Source organism: Sturnus vulgaris, chromosome 8 (assembly GCF_052056855.1).
Source record: "Sturnus vulgaris isolate bStuVul1 chromosome 8, bStuVul1.hap1, whole genome shotgun sequence".
Classification (NCBI taxonomy): domain Eukaryota; kingdom Metazoa; phylum Chordata; class Aves; order Passeriformes; family Sturnidae; genus Sturnus; species Sturnus vulgaris.
The window spans coordinates 23515229-23541508 of NC_142250.1; the positions used below are offsets into that span (position 1 = coordinate 23515229).

Here is a 26280-nt window from a genome sequence, read left to right on the forward strand (position 1 = left end):
GATCAAAAGTTTGTGTCACACTGCATCGGTTTCTAACAAGTGTTGTAGAGCTGTGAGCTCAGAAAGAGCAAAACGAGGTGTGTTACAAGTTATCTTACCCAGTGGTCATTGTTATGCTACACTCTTCAATATTAAATGAATATTTTAGAAGTTACTTTTAATCTCTCTCTAATATAGTGTCAAAGGACTATTCTATTTACATATCACTTTTTCCTTAAATTAAAAGGCAATTTAAAAACTTACATCCACAACCATATCATTCACTGATTTCATATCAAAGCTTGTGGTAAAGAGAGCTTGTAAGGGGTTTATTAATATTAAAAAAAAAATAGATCTATTAATAGTCATTAAAGTCAAAATGAACCCTCAGAATTACTCCACAAAAGGTGGAAAAAGACATACAAAACAAAAGTATAAATAAACAAGAGACAAGCCCCCCATATAACTTAGTTTCTCATATTGCACAGAAATTTTGCATTAATATAAAATTTAAAAAGCAAATGCACCAGAAAAGTGTATGTTTTACCTTTAATACATCTATTTTAAATCTTAGCCTGTAACATATACAAGATTCCTATGTGACAGGGTTGCAACTGATTATTTCTATTTTTTCTCATAGCACAGAATACACAATTTAAATTCAAAGCTAATAGTAATAATAATAATGCCATCTCAGCCATTACCAAAAATAGAAGGAAATAAAGTGTTTGAGTTAGGACAGGATGATCCCATTCTGTAAGTTTTAAATAGAAAAACAGAATTTCAGCTCTAAGTATCTTTTTCCCCTCCTGAAAACCTCAGGCTAAGATTAACCTATGGAACAACGTGATGAAAATAACATACCAAGGTACATGTCACGTTACTGAATAGAGAATACTCAGTGGTGTAAAATGAGGGGCTGGGAAAATGAAAAAAACATCGCAATACAAAGGAAATCAGCATTAAGGGTAGTAGTGCCCAGCAAGTGCATTATAGTTTGCACCACTGAGTTAAACGGGCAGTGAGAGCTTTCACCAAGTTCCTTTGCACAAATGTACTCGTGCTGCTCCTTCTGTTTGTCATTGCTCGTGTAACTGCAGGGAAGGGGGGAAAATTGAACACCAGGTATCTTTTTTTAGAAATCATGCCCTTATATTTGGAAAAAGTGTGCATTCATGACTAGTATCCTGCAGTTCCCATGACTCCCTGTTCCTACTTTTGCTTCACTGTATTTGGGCTTTAAACTAGATCAGAGCAACAACCTACCTTGGGAGGGGGGGAAGTATCAGACAAAAATTCTGCTTCCCCCCTCCCAGTGGAAAGTGGAATTATTCCTGATCTAATTCCTTTTGTACCTGCACAAACGGCTGCATCAGTATAATGAAAGAAATTAAAGAAGAGAAGCAGAAGTTGCTTAAGCTGGCAGGGCAGTTAGGACGAACCTCTTTGGAACTGCAGTGTGAGAAAAAAAAATTTGCCCTTCTACTGTACCCAGTTTGCCTAACACAAAATACCAATGACAGATTGGTCCTAGAGAAAAATCTTCATCTCTGCCTATTTCAAAGACTCACAGACTCTTGTAAATGTAATTCGTCTCTAAACACCACCTGTCAGCACTGCCATAGGTGACAGTGGAACAGCAATAAGGAATCATGGTCTGTACATCCAAATACAGGGGGTTTGCTACAAAACCAACACAAATAAGAGCAACATACTATACTATGAGCACCTACATTCATTGGTTACTGAAACTGAAGCTAAATCTTTAAATACTATTCCAGCATACACATGAATTTTTTTTTTTAAGATGCCAATGGTCAGCTCCATTACTCCATGTGAACAAGAGAGGTGCAGTTCTATATAAAAAATTGAGCAGATTAAACAGCTCACTGATGCTGAAAGGAGCAGTCCACCATACCTTTCTCCTCCTCCTGATTACCTTGGACCAATTCAGGCTAATTTTCTGAGCCTCAGCTAATTCTTACCAAAGACAGAAAGAGGAAAGAGAAAAATTCTTGGCTTTGGGGCTGAAAAGAAATAACACCCAGAACAAATTAACAGGAAAAAATCCACCAAAACAACTTTGTACATTAGGTTTTTTCTCACTAAAGAACTGCAATTTAATGGTAATTTACACACCATGCATGTGAACATAGAGAAAGGGAAACATAAAGAGTCTGACTCGATATCAGACCCCAAACAGCTCAGTTTGGGACAAACCGGGGGGTTTCTTGCTCTAGTAAACAGATGCTACATCAATTAAATTAATGAGCTCTAACTCTTCCATCTTTCAACACTTGGACCAGACAATCTGGTTCCACGGAGCCCCCAGAGAGGACGGGCTGGGCCGGGCTGGGCTGGGCTGGAGCATCTCCCCAAAGCCTTCCCTCGGCGCTCCCCCTGCTGACCCCGCCGGGCAGCGGGGCCGGGGAAAGGCAGGAGCGGAGATGGAGGCACGGAAGGACTGGAATATATTGGAAGACATGATTTATTTCTAGGCTGGAAGAATTTGGGGCTTTTAGGGCTTTTTTCTGAGCTCTTCCCTTTCTGCAACCCATTCAATTTAATAGTACAACCCCCTTCAGGACCTGGCATTACAATGCTTATTCCTGTCAGTGAAATGTATCTTTTACCATTATCGATAGTCAGCTTTGATATGCAATCCACTCTGTGGGTTTATTTATTTATTTTCAAAAGTAATCTTTGTAACTGTTACGCAAACTACCACGGGTTTAAAAGTAAAAACACACTGGCATTATTCAATCTTAAATCTACTTCCTAGAACATGGCTTACAATGTGGACTGAATTTCCAGTCCAATAAACTATTCTTTTTCCCCCATACTTCTTCTCCATTCTCCAGGAACAAGCCAGAGAAGCTGTAGGTCAAGTGAAGAAAGGAAAGATAAAATAAAAAATTTACGGTGAACAAAGGCTAGTGACACAGCAAACAGGAACAGGTTTTTCACGAGTCGAGGTTTTCAACAAAATCTCCCTGCTTTGTTTTCGTTTTTCTTTTTTTTTTTTCTTTTTTTTTTCGGGGGGGGGGGGGTTGTTGTTGTTTCTTTTCATGCTGGATAATATATCGAGGAGATTAAATTAAGATTAAGCAGTATTTGGATTTCTAATCTAAAAAAATAAGTATTGTTTTGCATTAAAGGGGAAGGAGGGGGGAAGGATGATGTCCATTATCGTATGGATAATTCAAGGAAGAAAAGCACTTCCCGACCCAGGGACACGCGGAACTTCCCGGCGGGCGGCGCTGCCCCAGCGCGGGGACCGAGCCTGTCCCGGGACCGAGCCTGTCCCCAGCACCGCCCCGGGGACCGAACCTGTCCCGGGACCGAGCCTGTTCCCAGAACCGCCCCGGGGACCGAGCCTGTCCCCAGCAGCGCCCGGCCCCTCCGGGCAGTGGCCGCGGGAGGGAGGGTGGTGACCGGGGAGCGACACCCGGCTGGGGCAGTATCGGCTGGAGTGCTCTGCTGGAGCTGAGAGCAAACAGCTAGAAAAGATGGCAAAAAGGAAGCCCTGAAAGTAGAAGTCGTATTAAAAAGTCAGTATTTATTTACTAGTGAGTTACATCTCCATCTGCACAGCAATCCAATTGTCACCTTGCTCTCCCTTAGTCTCTCCATCTACAAAAAGGAAGGAACAGTACTGACCCACTGACTGTAGAGACACCTGAATTTACTTATATAAAGCAACAAATCTACTCACTACTGAATGAATCATCCTCTTTCCTTCCATGCTCCTACCATTGCTCTGTGTGCAAGTTAAAGAGCTCGTCCAACTTTTCAGTGAGTAGCTTTATCTCCAAACTGTTTAAAAAAGCCAATTTATTTTCTTTTTTATTTCCCCTCTGTTTCCTGCTGGCTTAGAAATTTAAATGGACTCCCTGATAGATCAGAGTGGCATCTAAACTCATAGCATATGGGGAAAAGCATGGCCAGAAAGATGGAAGCAGGAAGAGTGAATCAATTCTTTCCATCAGCAGAGCTGGTGCTTCATTTAGATAAGCATGTACGTTGTATGAGATAGAAATTAATGTAGTTTGTAACGCTTTTATCTGATTAATGTCCTTAATATTTGTTAAAATAACTGAATAACCTGTTTCCAGAGTTCTTAATTGCTAGCATACTGACAATCCTACTACATCTTCTATGCAGTAATGGTTCCTGTGCTCTAACCAACACCAGAAGAATAATTGTTGCTTTACAGGAAATTATCTTGACAACTGATGCAATGATTAAAAACATTAACAACTATGAGACACGTCATTAAGTTATTTCCAGAAGACACTTAAATAGACAATAGAAAGCACAGCTGTAGGTGTCACCAGACGTTCTCACAGAGGGCTCTGTCAAGAAAAGCTGTCATTAAATCGCAGCAGTAAAATGCGGGTCAGTTGCACCTTCACTACACTTACAGCTTACCATTTACATTCAAAGTTTGACTCATCATGGATTTTGTAGTCCACGCGTCCATAAAAAGTGCTGATAAACAATGGAAAATGGGATAAATGTTTCATCATAGGTTCTGATGAACGTTAATTGCTAACTAGAAACACACGACAATTACCTTTTGACTTCTAATTGCTCTCATGTGATGGTCGCTTATGAGATCCAATCACTCCATCAAAGTCCTTTTAATGGGAGCTTTGCCTCGAACCGTGATCTGTATCTTATGTAAATCATCACAATAACTCAGGCATGAACATTAGCGTATTTTAAAAATAATATGTTTCAAGCATATGATTTCAGGTGTTTATCACCTTCATAGCCACTGATACTTCTAGATTTATTGAGCTTCTTATTTAGTTCTATCATTGCAGGTCAAATGACAATTGGCAAAAATAAAATTCGTTGTTAATTAGGACACTGCCTCCCCAAAAATCAATCAATTGCACAATACCCCAAGTCTCTAAATTTTAAATATCAACCAGAGGAAACATAACAGAAAGATCTTAGAGAGGGAAATAATCACGCTAACAAGACCAATACCCATTAAAAACAGAATAAAACGCATACTGATTTTCTAACATACTAGCACACTATACATCTTTTTACTGCACTCACATGCCAGGACAGGAAAGTTTAGTCATTATATTATCTACTTCTGTTTACAATAAAAGAGCCGGTGTCTATAACAGCCACCAGAGTCACTTTCATTGTATGTCTGTACATGGTTTTCTGCATGAAAAAAAAGTAGGAAGGAAGCTTCACAAGCTAAACCGTAGTCTGAAAGACTGCTTTCCTTAGAAGTAAATAAAATATTGTATTAGCTTCCTGTGTCTTTTGAAATTAGAGCTTTTCTCCTGAAATTGTGCAATCAACTATTGCAATATAGTCAGATAATAACATGATCGATGATAGCAGGATAAAAAAGCCAAAATACCCACAAATCAACAAGCTTCATTAATACTAAAATACAAATTTAAAAACTGCTATCATGGCGGCAAAACCTTCGTTGTTTCAAGACATTTGTTCATTTGTTAAAATAAGCACACTAATAATCAACAACTAGAAACATTAATATAACAAAGGAATCATACCTTGCTAATCCTTCTGGTTAAATGTTACCTGTAACACTAAAATTACAATGATTCATTTCAGAAACTGTCTAGTTCTTATTCATTTTTTTCCAGACCAAACTTTAGTTTCTCCAGGATTAATTTGCAGGGTTATAGGACTAGGAAACAGGCTAACTAAAAAATAATGGTCCATTATTTGGAATGGTCCATTCCAGACAAACCGTCCTGAACACTGAATCATTTCCCAGTAATTTTTACCATAAGCTTATGGAAACTAAGAGGAGGGGTGGGGCGGTGGTGGTGGTTTTGGATTGGTTTTACTAAAAAGAAAAGCTCTAGCTTTCAACTTGCCTCTTAATTGCTTTTAAGAGCTGCAAATTGCTGTGGATGGAATCAGAAGCACATGAAGACAATGCAACACTGTCTCTGTTAGCTTAGTCAGAAGAGCTTTTCTTTAAAACATAAGTGTCGAGTCAGCCAAGTAATTTCTTTGCCTCAAAGCGTATGCAGTCACCTACTACAAGTGTCATGTTTATTAAAAAAACCCAAAACAACGAAAAAACCCAAACACACACAGACACACCCCCCCCCCCCCCCCCATTTAAACAAAAACAAAAAAATGCCCAGACTGCTCAGGTAGATATTCAAGATTTTCTTTTTACTACAAGAAGAACGAAAGACTTTATAAAAGCAGATGAATGTATGTATGAAGAATATTCAAAATCAGAGTGTAAAAATTTCTTACTTGCATCATGCTTCAGCATAGTTAACAAAATTACATTGCATTTTATAGAAGAAAATAATAATCCTACCTGAGAAATATAGAAAACCTAAGGAGAGAGCTGCGAGTGTAGCATTATCTTACTTATGCCATCTCACTATAAATACATCACCCTCCATAAAAGGTGACATGAATTTCTTTGAAGTTTAAGAATTAGCACGTTGTCTCAAACATGTTCCGCTCCGCGTGGAAGCTGCTTCATTATCTCTGACTGTGTAAACTCAAGCAGCGGTGGCTGTTTACTGAAACAACCTGTGAATGTGTTAGCCCGTGCTCGCAGAGGATAAGGACTGTGCCATCCCAGGCCCACTTCAGACCGTAAAAGTGGTTCTTTTCTCACCCTTATCTGAATCATCCTTGAACAGACTGCCTCTGAACAGAGTTTACACTCCTCTTCTTTGATCTACTTCATAAGAACATCAGAACTGTTTACTTTGAAATGCACACATTTCTTTCTTGGGATTCAAGGAAAGGAGATGGCGTTTTAAGAGATGAACAGAAAAATTCAAACGGGCTAGTAACTTTTTCAGTGTGTTTCCTATCCCGTCCAATATCCTGACACATAGCTGCTCATTGTTTAATCTTATTCTTAAACAAATTCATAAGCATGAACTCAGATTATTCCAAACTTCCTACCCTGTTCTCTGAAAATGACCTAACAAATTGTTATGCAATGCCTTTGTCCTCTAGTTTCAACCATTCTCTTGAATGAAGTCTCGAAGTCTTCCTGAAGACTTCTTGAAATCTCTGATATTACATAAACTGAAGTCAATAAGTGTACCTAAGACTTCAGAGGAAGATGAGTCCTGACTGCAGCACTCTGCCTCTTGGACAGCACCGAAAAACATTCAACCCTGCGCTTTCCAAGCACCTCCAAGCTCCATCAAACTCTACCCACCCTGACTTAGTAAAGACCACTGAAATCCTCACAGGCATATTGATAAGATACTGAATCAGTGTTTCTTCAAGATTTCTATCTGACCAGAACTACTTACTTGTTCCTACCTCACGTCCCTACTTCCTTTGCTGATAGAAAGGCAAGGGGATTCTTTCAAGCCTTGCATCAAACAGGCAAGAGGGGCTCAAATTTTGGGTATAAGACTCATAAAAAATGCTTCTCTCTGTCCTTCTTTGTTATCAGTCCCTTCTGAATCCTCATCCTTCATAGCAGGAGATAAAGATTGGAGGGAATCGCGGGGGCTGAGGGCAGCTCGGGCAGCGTGGAGAAGCCCGGGCCGTGATGCAATTCCCAGCACCTACGTGGTGAGACGACTCCGCGCTGAACTTGGCGCCAGGTCAGGCAGCCTTGAGTTCTGCAAACTGCTGCGCTCGGAGATTAGGCGGATGTAACAATCACCTGAAAGGGGAGATTAAAGCGCCTCTCAATGAGGTCCTTTGTCCCCGGCTTCATTTGATGCTCTGGGCTTTTTCAAACCACGCCGGGGAAGGCGCTTTAAATGTTTGTCCCAGCGGCCGGGGCGGCTCCAGTAAGGGCCGGCAGGGCTGGGGACATGGAGAAGGGGCCCTTCTCGGTGGAGTGGCTGGCCCAGAGCAGCCGTGGCGGCGGAGCCCGGGAGATGCCCGGTGAGTCCCGGCCGTGCCCTCTGGGTCCCCCCGCACGGCGGCGGGCGCGGCGCTTTCGGTCCCCGCGGGCGGGGCACGGCCGGCACTGTGCCACCGCCCGCGGGGCCCGGGGCCCGCCGAGGGAAGGGTCCCCCGAAAGGTCCCCCCTTCAAACATCCCCATCTGTCCCCGCAGACTCGCCCCGGGACCGGGAGGCGGCGGAGCGCCGCAGCCCCGGGCACGAAGCGGGGTCGGGGGGCTCCGCTCCCGGGCGGTCCCGCACCAAGTTCTCGGCAGCGCAGCTGCAGGAGCTGGAGCGCAGCTTCCGAGAGCAGCGCTACATCGGCGCCGGCGAGAAGCGGCGCTTGGCAGCCGTGCTGAACCTCTCCCAGAGCCAGGTGAGCACGGCCTCGCCCTCCGCCCGAGCCCCGGGGGGCTGGGAGACACCGCACTGGGGGACAGGGACAGCTCCTGCAGGGACAGCTCCCGCCAGCCTCGCCCCGCTGGCAGCAAACGGGGCTTGGACGCACTGACAGCCCTGCCTCGCCCGGCACTGCTGTGCCTGTGGCAGCTCCGAGCGCTCCGGGGACAAGGTGCAAATGGAAAATGGCGAATGCAAGTTCAAAAGCTGAAACTTCGCTGGGAGGGAAAAGTACTTTTACAATCTCCAGAACTTAAGTTTTCAAGCTAATTCTTTCCTTGGTTACGTATCTGACAGGTGCATTGTAGGATTTTTGAACAGAACTACCCCTACCCAGTCCTCTTAGCCCCACTGCACAAGTCTTATGTTACAGCCCTGGTCTATTTCTGAGTATTGGCTTGCCACATATCATGTTCACGGTGTTAATTCCTCATTATGTCAAGACAATTACTCTGCATTAAATATAGACCAGCATTATTATCCCTACATCTTTACTATTAATGCATTCTGTTACTTTGACAATAAGTCTGCCTTCAGGTTCCATTACTATATGGAAGAGGGATAAGGGGGTTAGTTCTTGACTCTTTTTTCTTATCCTCAGATAAAAACCTGGTTTCAGAATCGTCGTATGAAGTTCAAACGCCAGACTCAAGATGCCAGGATTGAAGCTCTTTTCTCGGGCTTGTTTTTGCCCTATCATTGTTACCCAGACACGGCTACATCCAGCTATCCTCGTGGGGCGGATGTCAATGTCTCTGCTACCTCTGCTGTTTCCCTTCACCCAGCTATGCCAAACCCTGCCTTGTTACCTTCCGTTCCAGCTCACTCTCTTCAGCCAGTTTTGCGAAGTCCAGCTTCACTATTGCCTTCTGGGCCAGGATTATCTTGCTACTCTTCTGTGCTTCCAGCAGTGACTCTAACCACGAACATAAAAGACTGATGTTCCAACCAGATCCTCCTTCCTGTTAAAAATGTCAACAATTATTTGTAATCTCAAAAAAAAGCCAAATATATCTAAGAGTAACTATTTAACTTATTTTGTATATTAAATTAATTAAAGATTTTTTGAATTGTTTTCTTTAACATAAAAAAGTTTGATTAGAGGAGAAAATAATTTATCCATATTAGAGAAGTTATACTGAGAGTAGAAGTGGAGGACATGAAATCTCTCTATTACTACAGCCTTCACCATGCTGTATAGGAATTTCTATATGCATTTTCCTATCTAAAAGTTTTCAGGCAATAACCTGTAATTATGTGGGGATCTCCACTAAAAAAGTGGAGTACTGTTTACGCTGAAATTTACATAGTAACTATGGCATTTAATAGACAATGGTGTTAAAAATTTTGTCCATTCTGCCTTGAGTGAGTGTTTTTAAGGAAACATTTGTGAGCTACAGCCAAGTACATTTAAATTAAAATGTTACCAAAGATAAAATGCTATGAACAAAAGTGAACAAGTTGCCCAGTATTTTCTGAGTATATTCGGCACCATTCTTCAAGTGATCTTGCCTGTTTTTTGATGGACATGTGACACTTATGCATTAAAAGAGAGATAAAGCTAAGGAATTAACTGGCAAGAATCTACATTGATGCCAATGCCAAGCATACTTGCAATTTACATCTGCTTATGAAAACGAATTGTTCACCAATTCAGGTCTCTTGGGACACTCAAAAAGAAAATATTTCACTTTTTACTTCCAAAAGTTGTAGCTGTAACTTGATAGCCTCCCTACATTTTAAACTGCAGAATTAGTTTAGGCTTGATCTTAGGCCTGTTCCTAAAAGTTACAGAGCAAGCTTTATGCAAAGTGGTAAAGCCGAGCCTTTAGACAATGGTAAACTAGAGACCTTACATCAGTATAAAGCAGCTGCAGCAAGTGTGACTACATCTCCTTCCCCAGTCCAGACCAATCTAACTTGCTTGCTAGGTGATGGTCAGACTACCCTGCAGTTGTAACGAGAGAAAAAGTTAGCACGAAACAAAATGAAAAACCACCAGCACCACCGAGAAAGAAACCCAAACCCTCCTTTCCTCTGCTCACACGGCAAGAAGAGGGGCCTGCTACAGCTTTGTGCCATGCATTCCCTTTCTTCTCTTCTCCCTCCACCCTCCATGTCCATGTACCCTCCTCCCCAGCTCCCTTTTGATAGACAAAAGGGAGAAGTGAAAAGCTTGGAGACACTGGAAGGAATTTCCCCCACCAGACCCCTTCTCTGTGCCCCACCAGGCAGCGCTGATCCGTGACACAGCCAGGCAGCTGAAGGGACAACCTGAGCATTTCTAGGTCACTTTGAACACGCTCTACAGAAAACTCCCTTTTTACCCTTTCCAAGTATTTTTTTTCACAAGTGAGAAGCCCCTAGGCTATTACATCGAATTAGAGGGTGGAGGGTGAAAATTTAGACTACAATGCAACAATCAAGTATTTAAAAGGCCTTACAGGTGAATTAACGACTAAGAAACAAGTGTTAACTTAGGTCTTCTAGGAGACAACTCCAATCCCAGAAAGAACTAAAAAAAACCCAACAGATTTCAGGATTACTAAAACAAAACTTAACATGCCTAAAGGGAATAGATGAAATTGCTTTAAAGATTGCAAATTGCAAAGTATGCAATTATAATTGTTTTCTAACAGTGAGACAAATGTCAAATTTTCAGGTTACAATTCCATTCAGATATGGCCTTGAACCAGAGGCAATTATGCCCAAAACTTTTTTTGCCTAGCATTTTTTTGGCAATTGTAAGATTTTGAGGTTCCATAATGAAGGCCTGATCCGTTAATTCCTGTTTAAAAACATGCTGACTTAAATATTATTACCTCTGCTGCCTTTACATGGAAGATGGGACTGGACTTGTAATATCTGATTTATATTCAGAAGAGAAACTCACTGACAGCTTATCCTTCTTCTGGAGGATGTGCTTAGCCCAAAGAAGTGCGGGGCAACTGGGTGCAGTTGCCTCTGTCCAGGCTACCAAACACTCAAGAAGAGACAGACAATCTCGGTGTGAGGGTAGGAAAATCAGACAAAACGTATTTAACAATTAAATCCATTACCTTTACAGGAGGACAAGTGACCACCACAGTTTGCATTGCACAAGTGCAACCTTTTGTAGAGTTGACACATAAAACTCAGTTCATATTTTATTTATTTATATACACATTTATGAAAAACCTGGGTGGAGCAGTGAAAACAATCTACATAACACATTTTAGACAAGATTTATTAATATTTTAATATTAATTATCAAATATAAAATTATTCATGGTCACATTTAACTTAAAATAATAAAGACATTCTTCCAAATCAGGCAAGAGATTCTGAGCATTAAATACATAACAGTATAAAACACTGTTTTTTCACTATACTGCATATAAAGGGTGGCATTGCCTGTCCATTTTGTTCTGAATAACTGGATGGAAAGAAGGATGAGGAAGAAGGTGTTGATGGTAGTAGGGCAGTTCATTTGCCATAAAGTGATAGGTGCTTTGCGATGCATCATATCTGGGAAAGGAGAAGCTGAAGTGCACAGCAGGCATCGGGGTAAAAGGCAGGAGTCTCTGGTGCTGGGCAGCAAAGGGGTAGTGGAGACCATCCTGAAACAGAGCTGGTGAAGTCCCCGCGGCGTAGCTGTGGACCGGAACAGGGGACACGAGGCTGTGCTGGTGGTCCTGGATCTGTCTCTTCAGTTTCATCCTCCGGTTCTGAAACCAGGTCTTAATCTAAGCAACAAAAAGAAGGGGCGATGCAGGAGACAAATCAGGGACTTTGCCTAAGGGTAATGTGCCAGCTATGAGCAACCGTATCTCAGGTGCTTTTGCCATTTTGCTTCAGATGGCATTGACACAGGTGGACTGATGCTTTTGCCCTACTTAGCAGAAGGCAGAGGACCTGCGGGATGTAGAGTGAAGAGTGGCTGCGTTCAGGGATTCTACAATAATCAGTAAATTCCTTAAGAATCTATTTATCTGGATATGAGGTCTACATAGCCTACAAGCAGTTCAGCGTATATCCAGGACAGTTTACTTCACTAAGAAATTAAAAAGAAAAACCTGGATAGTTTCCCGATAGAAAGTGACACAAATTTCCCGGAGTGGTAACTCGTTAATCCCCGAGGGGATCCCACAACCTCGACTAAACTCGAGTGCTACGTCTGCAAAGAGATGCGGAACCGCCGACCCTGGCTGCTCCTGCCAAAAGGGGCCGGGAAGGATCCGCTTCCTGCGGGACTAACCTGGATCTCCGAGAGCTGTAAGGCAGCCGCCAGCTTCCTGCGCTCCGTGGCGCCCAGGTACTTCTGTCTCTGGAAGGTTTTCTCCAGGCGGCACACCTGCTCCGAGGTGAAGGCGGTGCGCGCCCGCCGCTGCCGCCCGCGGGTCCCGCCCGCCGCCGCGGCCCCGCCGCGCTCCCCGCCTGCGCTCTCGCTCTCGTAGCCCGAGGACTCGTCGGCGCTGAGCCAGCCGCTGTCGGGGGCTGCACGGGAGGAGGAGGAACGGCGGTGAGACCCCTGCCCCGCTGGGGCTGTGCCTTCGCCGCCCCTCAGCCCTGCCAGGATGTTGTACCGGAGGGAGCCTGGATTCCGGCGTGTCCCCAGTCCTCCCTCCCGCTCCCCTCTTCCCGTTCCCTCCTCACGCACCTGGCTCCGACGGGCAGCGGTCGGTGTCATCCCGGGGATCGTCTCGGCTCCGCTCCGCCGCGCCGGGCTCGCTGTCCCCGGGCGGGTCCGGCTGGGGGCTGCCCCGTCGGGGCTTGGCTCTGACCAGGACGGTGGGACTGCCCAGCGAGGTGGGGGCGCGGGGAGGGGGCGCACAGCAGATGTGGGGCCTGACCCCGTGGGGTTTGGTCTCTGCTGAGGGGATCTGTGCCTGATTCATGGCGAAGAGAGGCTGGGCGACCCGCGGCCGAGGCCCGCTCTTATATGGGCGCTCTGACCCGGGAGGGGTCGTTTGTAAGTGCGAACACACATCAAAGTGGGAATCGAGCAGAGATAACAGCTACCAGCGAGGAGGAAAGTTCACACGTCTGGCAAATGTCTACAGCCCTTGGCTCCAGCGTGTCTGCGGGGCCGGGGAGACCCCCTTGAAGTGCAAAGCTGCCCCTCTCCCCTGGAGGGCAGGGCACGGGCAGCCCCAGCCCCGCAAATGGGCGTCTAAAGACACCGCGGCTGCCGGTGGCAGCGCGGGTTCACCGCTCCCTTTTCAATCCGGGGTCCCACATTGCACAGATGCCCGAAAGCAGCCCCAAGACCCACACCCATCCCGGGGCCGGGACGAGGGGTAAGGAACCTCGGGTAGAACCTGCCAGTCCCACCGTCCTTTTCCCTCCCTGGAAAAAGCCATGGGGGCCAATGTTAAGAAGCCCCTATCCTCGAGGCTCAGCCTCGCTCTCCGGGCCAGAGCCAGGCTGGAGGTGAGCAGAGCCTCGGGCCCTCTCAGCTTGAACTTGGCGCCGTCTGTCTAGCCAGAAAACGCGACCCATCTCCCCAATCATTTAGTGATCAAAGCACTGAGTGAGCAGAAGAGCTCGCACCTCATCAGCTTCATACTACCCCAATCCATATGCCGCTTTCCCGAGAAGGACGGTGCCCTTGTAATGCAGGGACGATACCAAGACATCTCCCAGCACAGCTTAGCTGGGGGAAAGGGGCATCTCGGCAGCTCAGCCCGTGTCCAGGTTGTTCTTTTGTTCAACTTCACCGGGCTTTCGGTCACGCCAGTAAAAAATACCACACAGACCACGAGCACATCGGCAGTAGCGAAACTTGAATAACTCACATTCTAACCCTCGCTTAAAGGAGAATGGAAGCCAGCGCCAATCCCTCCAACTGGGTAAATGCACTGATAGGACCTCAATTTCAATGATGATTCCAAAATCCTCAGAGTTCCTGTTCGGATGCATCACCAGAAGAAATGGACACCATAAACCTGGGTCGAACAGGGAAGCAGTGTGTTTCTTTCTAAAACACAGTAATAATCTAGGTTCCTACACACATGGACAACGGTTTTTTTCTCTTAAAAGGAAAAAAAAGTCAACTAAACCACCTCCCCAGTTTATTAGGAAAACATTTGGAACAAAACCCCTCATCATTCATGCTATTCATTTTCATTGTCTCGGGTGTTCCCGTAACTCCGTGGCCGCGGGAATGGATAGAGGATTATCGACTCCTCCCGAGCCCACAGAGTCGGCTTATCCCCACACTGGCTCCGGGGGAGGGATAAAGCCCAGGCACCTGGGCAATGCAAACACCTTACCCACCTAGCCCACAGAACCAAGAGCTGGATGCCTCCTGGAGCTTTGCTTGCAACACCATCCCCTCAGGGCAGGAATGGGAAAGGCTGTTGTCGCCTCGGCACAGCCCCAACAGAGAAATCGCCCTGCTCTTTGAGGGATGCTGGGCACAGCCACTAAAGAAAGGAGTTTCACTTACTGCTGGCACAAGACTGTCATTTTGTCTGACATGCATAAGCCAGTGCAAATGCCCGAGGAGTTGAATACGGCTGGATCCCACCCTGGATCAGAACCACATACCTGTGAGTGCCACTGACCCAACCAAAGCCACTGTAACACCAGCATTTAAATCCTAGACACATTTCAGCCAAGCAGGGATAGGTCACTCACTGTTTCCCAAATGAACTAAGAGCCTGCACGTTGATTTTAATAACTTCGGGATTTAATAACTATTCCTGAACTATTCCACTTGTGCTTGGTCCCTCTTTTTCTGAGGCAAACACATCACTATGTCATCCCCAAACTTATTTCAGAACAGCAATTTCTGAATTCTCTATATATAGACAAATTCAAGCAGAAAAACTCATGTTCTGCCACACAGAAACTCATTCACAGCAAGTTGTCCTTGGTAAAGCAGTGAGTGCTACCTGCAGAGCCTCACTACCTCACCCAAAAGAAGTTTAGAGACAATACACGAAAACCATTGGTATTCAGGAGCTCCTAAACTGAGCACAGCCCTACCCAGCAAGCAGCATGCACCCTGCTTCCCACAGTGCAGCCTCCCCCGCCGTTTCTCCAGCAGAAGAAACCTGTGCCAAACCAGGCAGCCTTGGGTCTCCCATGCCCTGCTGGCTCCTCACCCAGGCACACAGAAACACCCAGGGACAACCCTCTAGGAGAGATACTCCATCCCCAGCTGCCAAAATTGAACTAGGCACACTCAGTCCTGTGCCCAAAGAGACCAACATTTGCATTGATAGATTATGTGTCCTATAGAAGGGAACTATTATTAACCCTGAAGAGCTGCTGCCATTTCCTCCCTCTCCTTTGGCTGGGAATGTAGGGAAGCTGACCTGTTCCACTGTTTGCTGAAAGTCAATGAAAACTGATTTTTTTTATATATTAGACTCCAGTCTGAATTGCCTATTTAGCAAGATGTTTAAACTCAACACTAGGATTCCCTCCCACTCCAGATGAAAGTAGCTGCATCTGTGGACCACAAAACCCTGGAACAGATGGGAAAAGTGTGGAAGGTGTTACATGGCCATTGTAGTTCCCATTAGAAAGAGGTGGCAGCTTGAGAAACTTGAAAACTTTAACGACCCTGGGTGGACAGAGGCCCTGCATCTGCAGTTAAATCTTCCCCTCACCTTGCAGTAATGTGGGGCATATATGAGACACAAATTTACTTCCATTCAATTCTTTTCTATCACATGAAATTTTCACAACATTCAATTGATACATAAACATGACAAAAAATAAATCTAAATTCTCAGGGGAAATGGTGTACTTTCCTATAGAATTCTGTATACTCAGAACTTCAGAATATTGTATTATACTGAAAAATTGATGGATTTTTCTTATATGTGTTATATTAAGAGCATAGTGGGCTCATTTCTCCAAATCACATTGCAAAAATATTTATTGTTCTGCCTTTGCATGTAAGCCTTACAACCATAAGAAACATGCTTGCTGCTTCAAGAAATGTACTGAAAACCTATGCCCTCTTGTAACTCGGTATGATATCTTGAATGTCCCTGCAGTGATTCATGCCAGGATGTGATTATCACAGATACCCTGTCAGGACAGAGTGCTCTTCTCATGTGAGCTCTACAAGACTTCTAAGGACAAATGGTAGATTTCTCTCACTGGTATGCCTGGGAATATTTCATCTGGGCCTTTGAGCACACATGGAATTTAAACCCATGGGAACAGGCAGGACTGCAGCAACTCTACAGCATGAAGGTATTGTCTAAGGAAGGTCCAGCCCATCGTTCAGGCTGCAGCATCTCCTGCACGAGACACTAGATACTCATCCTTTGCCACATGCTGAAGTACTTTTGTTGCCCAGGAATGCTGTTGGTGTGCCAAGGTCTTCAGCACACCATCACATTGATTTTGCACGAAAACATAAGAAAAAGTGGATATATTTTGCCAACAGAAAAATAGTCCTTCTCGAGGGGAGTAATTACTAGCATAGTTGGGCAAATCTTCATGTTGCAAACTTTCTGTCTGCTAGTAAGTCTGTAAGTAGACCATGGGAAAAACAAAAAAACCCAAACAAAAACCCCAAATCAATATACAGACCAAACTATAATAGCATTTATCATAGACTGAGAGCTGATGCACCAGGCCACCGGATCTGGGATAGTGGCTTCACTATAGGTAGATCAAATTATATTTATGAAAAGCACAGCTTTTCCAATATCATCTTGACAAAACTGGAGAAGTGGAGATCATAGAGGGTGAAATAAAAACAACTGCAATGCCACCCACTCCACCATGACAAAGCAAAAAACCCAATAAACCCAAATCAAAAATACCCCAGCATTCGAACCCCACAGAAGCCATGTTTAGCTGCACAAAGGGGCAGGAGGAGAGAGCCTGGGGAAGTGTAGCAGCCCTTCAGAGGCAAGTAAACTCATTGTAAGGAACAGGGTTTTAAAATAAAGCAAGACAAGCCATTTTGCAGTGCTTCAGAAGGAGCCCCAGGAATCCCAGGCCCACCGGCAGCCGCAGGGCCCGGGCTGGGCCTGATGGCTGTTTGTACCCTGGGCTGCTCCCCTTTGGAAATGCTAACTTGGTTATTCAGCGTCTCCTTTGATGTCCTGATAGGTGCTATTAGATAGTCAATTAGGCATCAACGAGATCGATTGTTTGGGAATAGACGCTTTTCTGTTTGAAGTACCCGTGAACACTAACAGTGCCATCACCCCGCCGCTCCTTCGCCCGCGGGAACAATGCGGGCTAACACACAATAAATGACAAATGCTACCGACTCAGCCGGCACCGCGGCACCCTCTTCCCTCCCGACTCACACGCTGCAAGCCCAGATATTCCCATTCAGCCACTGCGGGAGCAAACACGCACTTTGCATTAATAACGATTTATCTGGGAAATATTTTTGTGTGCTTTGCAGAACTAATGGACAAAGCACCTAGATAAGTAAAGTACAAGTTCGCTCGAAACAAACTAGTGCTTGAATTTCTATGCACGCCATCGCCACATTGCCTGAGGACTTGTGACACCTCCACAGTTGTTCAGAATTACCCAAGCAGAATAACTAAGAGCTGAAATAAGAATTAAAACACTTAGCCCACCTGAGTACCGAAGAGACACTGGGATTAGCTCCCTACTAGGTACTATTAGGGGACAACACTAGGTCGAAGTCTATGAGTTTAAGACACAGATACAAAGGAAGAGTAGTAAAATCTTCACAAGGAACATGCCGAGACCAAGAAGGATCTCCTCTTTCTTCCCCCCTCCACTTCGGTGGGATTTATCAAGTTAATTGTCATCTAATTGAGTATCAAAGAAAGAGATAATGGGCAGCAATTAGATGTAATGGCCTAACAGTGCGAGATCTCTCTCGATTAGCACACAACGCCGAATAACTTCACCTAGTTTGTAAAGAGGTCCCTGGAGTGGCTCCACCATGTCTGGGAGCTGCAGGGGGGTGATATACCCCGATCCTATTCCCAGTCCCCTGATGGCTGCTTTAGCCAAATTGGGACGGGCGGTTCCGAGCGCGGTCGCTGGCGGCTCCCCCGCCCCGCGGTGTTAATTCAATCAGGCTTCTCCCCCTCCGCGCACGCACTGCAGGGGAGAAGGGCTTTGAAGTTAGCGCTCTGGCAATTTTCCCCTCCCATCCCCTTCTCCTCCCTGGGGTGCCCAGTTTCCACATTATACAGCCTCTTCCTCGAGAGCCGCCGGGCCGGGGGGTTCCGACAATTTCACCCACGAGCATTAAACTACTCCTCCCCAGCTAATCGACTTTTTTTTTTTTCTTTATTTCTTTACTCCGTCGCATTTGTAGCTGACTTGCCCACACCGCTCGAGCGTTCCGGTGCTGGGTTGTTGCGGTGCGATTGAAGTGGCAAGGGCGGGGCGCTCCCCGCCGCGCTGCTGGGTCTGCGGGGATCGGCGGCGGGCGCGGTGCAGAGTTGGAGCCGGAGCTGGAGCTCTCCGATCTCCTGCCAGGGGCTGATACCGTGCAGGGGCCTGCCCTGGCACTAATGCCCTTTACTGCTGCCATAGCTAAAGCACAGTGAAGGAGAAATTCAAACACGCAGGAATAAATGAAGTCCGATCTCCTTTCTCTAAGATCAAAGGAAAAACGTGCGTTCACACTTTAAAGCCAGAGTTGGACACCTTTAGCAAAAATGAAATTACTTCATATAGAGCTTTCTAGACAACTGGAACATACTATTTACTTTCTAGAGAAAGCCAATTTTTGCAGGTAGGAGAGAAGTTATCATGTAGACAGACATTCGAGGAACCTGATACCATTAGAGACTCAGCCAAGTGAGCATCACCTCTCGAGTTCATTTGAGCAATTACCGGGGAAACGGCAATATTTGCAAGGTAGCCATGCCAAAACACTGGCAAAGTGTTTCATGTGCTTGCTGAGTATTCCTGTGGCCAAGTAGTCATTATGTTAAGTGACCATTAGCACCCTTTCGAGCAGAGATCGGCTTCTGCCTCTCCAGTCGTTCTGCCGCTCGTATGCCCAGAGCTGGCATGCCCCGTTACTCCCCTTACCCAGCGCTCACCCCTGGCACGAAACGCGCCAGCCTCAGCCAGAGCACGGGGAGCAGCACACGCCCCCCGGCTCGCTGAGCCTCCATGCCCAGACTGCCCCTTGGCTGCTGCGCTCGGCCCCGCAGCCCCGCTTGTCCCAGCGGGGTCCCCATAAACCCCGCGGGCTTAAACCACGGCGAGGATGGCAGCACTGTGTGCTGTCCCTGTTGCACCGATTGTCTCTGCCTGGCTCTAAAGCTCTGCACGGAGCGGGAGCTGCTGCCCCGCTCCGGGCAGCGCTGGACGCGGTGGAGCCGAGCTCGGGTGCGGGCAGGGACAGCCCAGCCCGGCCGCTGCAGCCCCGCGTTACGAGCCCGAGGGCAGTGAGGGCAGACCCAGGGGTTGAGGGCTCAGTCAGAGCCGCCCCAGATCACTTTTCACCGGGGACATGGGGAGCCGATAAGGTGTGCTCCTGCCTCTCCCTTTTCACCATTGAGGTGGAGGGAAGACGACACCCCCTTCCCCTACACAAACTCCGCTCCCCCAGTTCCCCTCCCAGGAAACTGCTCCCCTCTGCAGGCGGGAGCTCTTTGTTCTCCCTCTCTCCTCCCGAGCCTCTCCATCTGTCTCTCACTTTCGCCGGGCCCAGCTGCGGTGCTGCCCGTGCCCACTTCCCTTCCACCATCCCCCGTTTGGCCCTGGGGTGTGGCGCTCCCGGAACGCTGCGGGTAGTCCCGGTGCCCTCAGAGCGCTCCATCCCTTCACCCCCAGCTCCCCACACCGCCGCTCTGGCTTCCGAGAGCAGGTAGGGTTATTACCATTATTCTTTTGTACGGGCTGGGCAGAGCATTTGGAGGAGTGGTGGGTACTCTCTTGAAAAGCGAAAAGCCACATGGAGTCTAATGCTTTCTTTCTTTCTTTCTTTCTTTCTTTCTTTCTTCTTTCTTTCTTTCTTTCTTTCTTTCTTTCTTTCTTTCTTTCTTCTTTCTTTCTTTCTCTTTCTTTCTTTCTTTCTTTCTTTCTTTCTTTCTTTCTTTCTTTCTTTCTTTTCTTTCTTTCTTTCTTTCTTTCTTTCTTTCTTTCTTTCTTTCTTTCTTTCTTTCTTTCTTTCTTTCCTTTCTTTCTTTCTTTCTTTCTTTCTTTCTTCTTTCTTTCTTTCTTTCTTTCTTTCTTTCTTTCTTTCTTTCTTTCTTTCTTTCTTTCTTTCTTTCTTTCTTTCTTTCTTTCTTTCTTTCTTTCTTTCTTTCTTCTTTCTTCTTTCTTTCTTTCTTTCTTTCTTTCTTTCTTTCTTTCTTTCTTTCTTTCTTTCTTTCTTTCTTTCTTTCTTTCTTTCTTTCTTTCTTTCTTTCTTTCTTTCTTTCTTTCTTCTTTCTTCTTTCTTTCTTTCTTTTCTTTCTTTCTTTCTTTCTTTCTTTTCTTTCTTTCTTTCTTTCTTTCTTTCTTTCTTTCTTCTTTCTTTCTTTCTTTCTTTCTCTACACTTATTGGCCTTGACTGTTATTTTAAACATGACTGCTTTAGAGCAGAGGAAAATATTCACGATTGCAGCTCTTTCTGGAGACACCCCAGTTAACTAATACTATTTGAAAGAGTCAGAGAGATTTATCAAAATCAATATTACCGTTTAATGATACCTGACTTCGAGAAATAAGCTCCATCGAATGGGGAATTTCACTTACGTGTCAACAAATTTTCTTAATCCATGACTGCATGATGTTCCTGAGACTTCAGCAAGGTGAGCAAAGGCTCACCTGAGCCCTTTTAAATTCAGCTGAAATCCTTTGCATTAGAAACACGCAATTTGTGCAATTGCAACACAAAGACTAACATCTCAAAAGACTAGAAAAATTACAGCATAGATTACAAAATAATCAAGGAGACTTCCAGAGGTGACTGCAAAGCCGCTGCCCACCGCAGCACATAATGTTGCTTTTTACCAGGCAAGGGTACTCAAGGGGCAGATTGGCCGCTGTATACAAAAGATATTCAAGGATGCTGACAGAGAACCCTCAGACCATTCATTACAGGAGTTTAAATTACCAGTGTGCCGGAAGACCTTCTAATAACACCCCAGATTACCTCTAAAGTGATGGAAATTTTATTGCTCTTTTCATGTAGTTGACAATTGACTTGAAAGATTTATGTCAACTTACAGTCAAAGATCATTTCTAGAGCCCTTTTTCTGGCCTGAAATCAGGCCATTTTGATCATCAGTTTACTAGCTCATTATCCAAATTTTAAAAGTGAATAGCACAGTGGTAAGGACTTTTACTGCACTGTATGAAAACCAGCTTTGGAATGTTAAAATTCTTTTGATCATCACCCTTGTACCCTGATAACTGCATGTGAGATAGCTAGATACTGTTTTGTAGGTGAGAAATTTCGAGATCATTTCCATGATCTATTTAGGTAAGAGGTTCTTACTAATCTACTGAAGCAGCTCATAAAAACGTGAAGATATAATATCATACATATTTAGAAAGTAGTTTTTTAAAATCTTAAAAGATCTGTTCTGCTACTATAGAGAGCCCAGTATTAAGTAACAGGTGTATCCACATATTTGGCTAAAAGCACAGTTCCATGACAGAAAATCTCATGTATTAAGTAGCCAAAGGGGTTGGATCCCTGCCTTAGAAGACAGAGGGAAATTCACGCTTTTTTGCACTTAGCTACAAAGTAAATTGCAGGGGGGCAGAACAAATCCAGACAAGGAGTCTATGCTATTTTAAATGACGAGGAGCTTTCTTTTGGGGCAGAATGAATACCTCTACAATCCTTAAGAAAGGAATTCACATGAAAACTGGGAAAAATAGGTTTATTAAAAGATTCAGTTTATATTATTGTTTGTCCCACCCCATTTATATTTACAGTTGCCTATAAATGCAAGAGCCTGAAGTCCATGATTCAGATTGTCCAGCATGTCTTTGTAAATGTTTAGATCGCTGCTGCATCTTAACTCCACCAGGCAGTTACAGACGAGGGCAGCCCCAGATATCTATCAGTAGTGCAAATCCTCTTTAGTCACAGTTCGTATCAGAGGGTCAGACACCCAGCAAGAAAGCTCTGGGGTCCCGGTACCCAACAAAGCAGGGTGCTGCCCAAAACGCAACCGGCTGTGCTCTGCAGGCGCTGCTGAGGTCCAGGGCGGGTGCCGGCAGGGCCGTCAAAGGGCAGCCCTCAGAGGCGGCCCCCTTGCCGGGCCAGAGGCGGTGGCCGGGCCACGTACGTGAGCGGCAAGGGCACCACAGCGCCCTGGGGTCCGTAAGGGAGAGCGGGGCTGCAGAAGGGCTCCGTCCTCAACTCCTGCAGCTGCCGCTTGAGCTTCATCCGCCGGTTCTGAAACCACGTCTTGATCTGGGGGAAGGAGAAAAGACGAGGAGGTTACAAGGCCGCCCAGGCTTGTTTACGTGGTCGTTTGGAGCCGCGCTGTCGCCTTGCCCTTGCCCGCGCTCACCTGCACCTCGGAGAGGCGCATCCTGCCCGCCAGCTGCCGGCGCTCGGCGGCGCCCAGGTACTGCTGCCGCTGGAAGGAGCTCTCCAGGGTGCTGATCTGCTCCGCGCTGAACGCCGTGCGCAGCCGCCGCCCGCCGCGCCCGCAGGGCTCCTCGGGGCCCGGACACTCGGGACCCTCTTCCGACACGGGCTGCCCCGCTCCCGACGGCCTTTCGCCTGCTCCTGGGGACAGGGACAAGGAGGAAAGGGTCAGCCGTGGGGTACGGCGTGGGGGAAACAGACCGCCTCCTCCGCCCCCGAGCAGCCCCCCGCGCACCGCTGCTTCCCGGGCCCGGCGGTGTCCCAGCCCCGCCGCCCCCCGCCCGGGAGCCCCGGCTGTCCCGGTGGTCGCGGTACCTGCGGCGGGAGTGGCCTCCACGCGCTCCCTGCTCCTGCCGCCGCTCCCGTCCCGCGGACCCGCCGGCTGATCCTGGCTCTGCTCGCTCCGGCCGAGGCTGGAGCGGAGCCGGGCCGGTGACCCGCGGACGATGCTCGGTGTGGAGAGCCCCTGGTGGGACTCTTGAGAGCTTGGCTGCTCTGGGACAACCATTCCACGGAGAAAGGGGGCCTTAGTCATCCTGCCTTGTTTCGGAGATGCCGGGAAGGAGGGTGCCGGGGAGCACGGGCCTCTCCTTTATAGTGCAACTCCTGGAGGGAAAACGTTGTTTGTGTAAATACACATCAAAGGGCCAGATAAGTATCATCTAATTGCTATCAATCCTCCTCCCAACAAAAGATATCGTTCACACATTGCCCCAGCTCGCGGAGTCCTCGGCTCCGCCGTGTCTGCCCCTGAAGAGTTCACTCCGCCGTCAGTGATTTACAGCTCTTGTAACATCCTATCCCCATGCAAATGGCATTTATGGAGCTGAGCTGCCTCAAACGGCGCTGGGGAATGTACCCCGGGGGGAGCGCAGCATCCCCGGCCGCCGGAGGGAGAGGGGACGCTGCTCCTTCCGATCTCCCTTCCCCTGGAGTCGGCTTTTCCCATTCCTTTTCCAGCACCAGGCCCAAGCCCTTCTCAAGCCTGCTCCTCTCTGGACTGAGCACTGTGTTCCCGAGACAGCCTCAGGCAGGCAAGCGGAGAAACTCACTCACCGGGTTCTCCGGGATCACGTTTAAGCACCAGGCACAGGCTGAGGGGCTTGGAGGAGAAGGGTGTGAAACAGAAAAAGGTAAATGTCAAGGAAATTGGATTCTACGAATCGACAGGTTCTGGTCGCTTATATAAAAGTATGGTTTCTGGACTAACGGCAGAACACGTGGCTGCTGCAGTAAAGCCTCTGCAGTATATTGACAAAAGGCTCTCGGTGCTTTATGGGCAGTTTTTCACCGCAGGGTAACCATGAATTCCTTCCCCTTTTCACCCTCCCCTCCTGTGCAAGAACAGAGCAGGACTTCCAGGGCATTGATAATTCCTATCACAGTCCTGCTTGGTATCAGTCGGCCTCCAGAGATCATGACTGCACATCTTATTTATCTGTCCTTGTTCTTGCCTGCTGCTTTACACTCACACACCTGCACACAAACCCAGTGCTCTGCTGTGACTTGGCCAACCTGTTATTCTGCCACTGGCTGCATTCCTCAGCATTCACTTTCTCTGTGATAACAGTTACTGTAACCATAGTTCTAACTATTTCTTACACTGTCAGTGAGGCAGAGGTTTGAAGACTGAAAACCCTCCTACTTAATTTATGTCTAAATCTTCCAATGGATTCAATTTTAATATTATACAGATATATTTTTTCTTTATATTAATCTGGTAGAAGTTTTATTAAAATCCTCTGTCAATCTTTCCTAAACCAAACATTTCAACCTCTTGTCCACTCCAAATATAGCTGCTATATCCATTCATCAAGAAATCCTACAGTTTTTTGTTCACCAGAAAATTGTTTCATTGAACTATATTCAAGTTTGACTTGTGAACCCTTTTTAGGCTCTGTCTCTCCTTGATTGTTCATTTTCATGGCATAGCATGAGATCTACTTCGCTCTGCAGTGATGACACTGTTCAAGAGTTTGTCTCTAACCAAACAAAAACACAAACACGACTGTTACCTTTATTTAGAAGTGTCTAATAATCGATTAGAACCACAACCATACATGACCAGAGCCCTTCTGGAGCCTTTTGTTTCTGGCCTGTGTAAGTAGGGATTGACATGGCAGCCTGGGCCCACTAAACAAACTTCCTGTAAGAAAAATGGGGTAAAAATATGTAAATAAACATTCAAGCATTAATGCCTCCCATATATGTTATCTACCTAAAGAAGTCCACAAACACTTCTAGCATGGACAAAGCCTGCCAAACACACATACATACATATATATATATATATATATATTATATATATATATGGTGTTTTTTTCACCAAACAAATGGAATTGTTTGATGTCTAATTATTTGAATCCTCATCCATTTATCCTTCCCAAACATTTTCTGATTAACAATGGAGAGTTTAGAAAGTTTACTTGACTGAACGGTACAAGATTGCTTTTAAACTCCCTGTTTTATAACACAGACTCCCACTAACACGCCCCACCCCACCTTGAATATTTCAGGTTCTTAACTATTGTTTTCTTTAACTATTTTTTTCTTTATGTAAATGTGAAGACTTCCCCCACCACAAACCTGAGGATACATTTTTAAATACCAGAACTTCTGAGCATCAGACAGATCTGTTGGCAGCATATCTCAGAGAGCAGACCAAGCATGCAGGAGATGGAGAGGAGACATACAGGAATGTGCTCTGTTCACTGAATTACTGAAGGACAAGTCCCTTGACTCAGCTGCATTTAACAAGTGGCCTGGCAGCAACCTCTCCAGTCAGAACGGGGAATATCAGTGCCACTGCCTGCTTGCAGAATCCTGCCAAGCCTCCCCTGCAGTCAGGCAAAATGCCATTCTCAAGGACTAATTCTCATGAACATAGAAAAAGAAAGTGTAACTTTTCTGCAAGTTTCCTTCTCAGTTTAAATATTTCTTATCTCTATAACAGCATTCTGCATCATAGATGGGGCACAATCCCATCCAATGAGATAATTATGTCCCATGTACCCAGAATTATTTCCAGGCTTGGTTCTAACAGAATATAATGTATAAGTATAAACAATATACTTATATTCTATTTACGTTCTTATATATACTTATATATTTCTATACATATGCTTAAAAAAAACCCCCTCTGTTTCTATGACATTACTTTTTCCAGGTTTATGTCAACAAATAAAGACACTTGGCAAGCTGTTGTATAGGACAAAAAACAATATATGACCTATGATGATGGAGCTCTAAAAATAGAAATATTGAGTTTTATCATCCACTGATACATCTGCCTTTACTGATTTGAGGACTTTTTACCATCTGAGCTGCATCTTTATACACTGCTGGTTTATTAATTGCATTGTATTGAAGCAAATGGCACTGCAGAAAGATGGGGTCAAATGCTGAGCTCCCAGAGACACAAACTGAGCATGGTGTGACAAGATTAAACCAAATCTCATTTCCAGTACATATAAAATGTGTAAGTCTCCTGGACAGGTAGCAAATG

General features: G+C 45.7%; 3 protein-coding genes across 3 annotated transcripts; 1 reads left to right on the forward strand and 2 right to left on the reverse strand.

Moving 5' to 3' along the window:
- Positions 1-7799: 7799 nt before the first annotated feature.
- Positions 7800-9335, forward strand: LOC148223029 (homeobox protein vex1-like). The gene is made up of 2 exons (XM_088168521.1): positions 7800-8249; positions 8874-9335. The coding sequence occupies exons 1-2, from the start codon at positions 7800-7802 to the stop codon at positions 9210-9212; spliced, it is 789 nt and encodes a 262-aa protein (XP_088024647.1). The 3' UTR covers positions 9213-9335.
- Positions 9336-11473: 2138 nt separating this feature from the next.
- LOC148223030 (uncharacterized) lies at positions 11474-13149 on the reverse strand. Its single transcript, XM_088168611.1, has 3 exons — positions 12912-13149; positions 12510-12748; positions 11474-11997 (listed from the first exon to the last, which is right to left on the reverse strand). Exons 1-3 carry the CDS (start codon positions 13147-13149, stop codon positions 11638-11640), a joined length of 837 nt encoding a protein of 278 aa, XP_088024737.1. The 3' UTR covers positions 11474-11637.
- Positions 13150-22042: 8893 nt separating this feature from the next.
- On the reverse strand, positions 22043-24358 carry LOC106858973 (uncharacterized). The gene is given in 6 exon segments (XM_088168522.1): positions 22043-22441; positions 22443-22595; positions 22696-22916; positions 23091-23195; positions 23198-23301; positions 24252-24358. Coding segments are annotated over 6 exon segments (849 nt in total). The 3' UTR covers positions 22043-22282.
- Positions 24359-26280: the final 1922 nt, after the last annotated feature.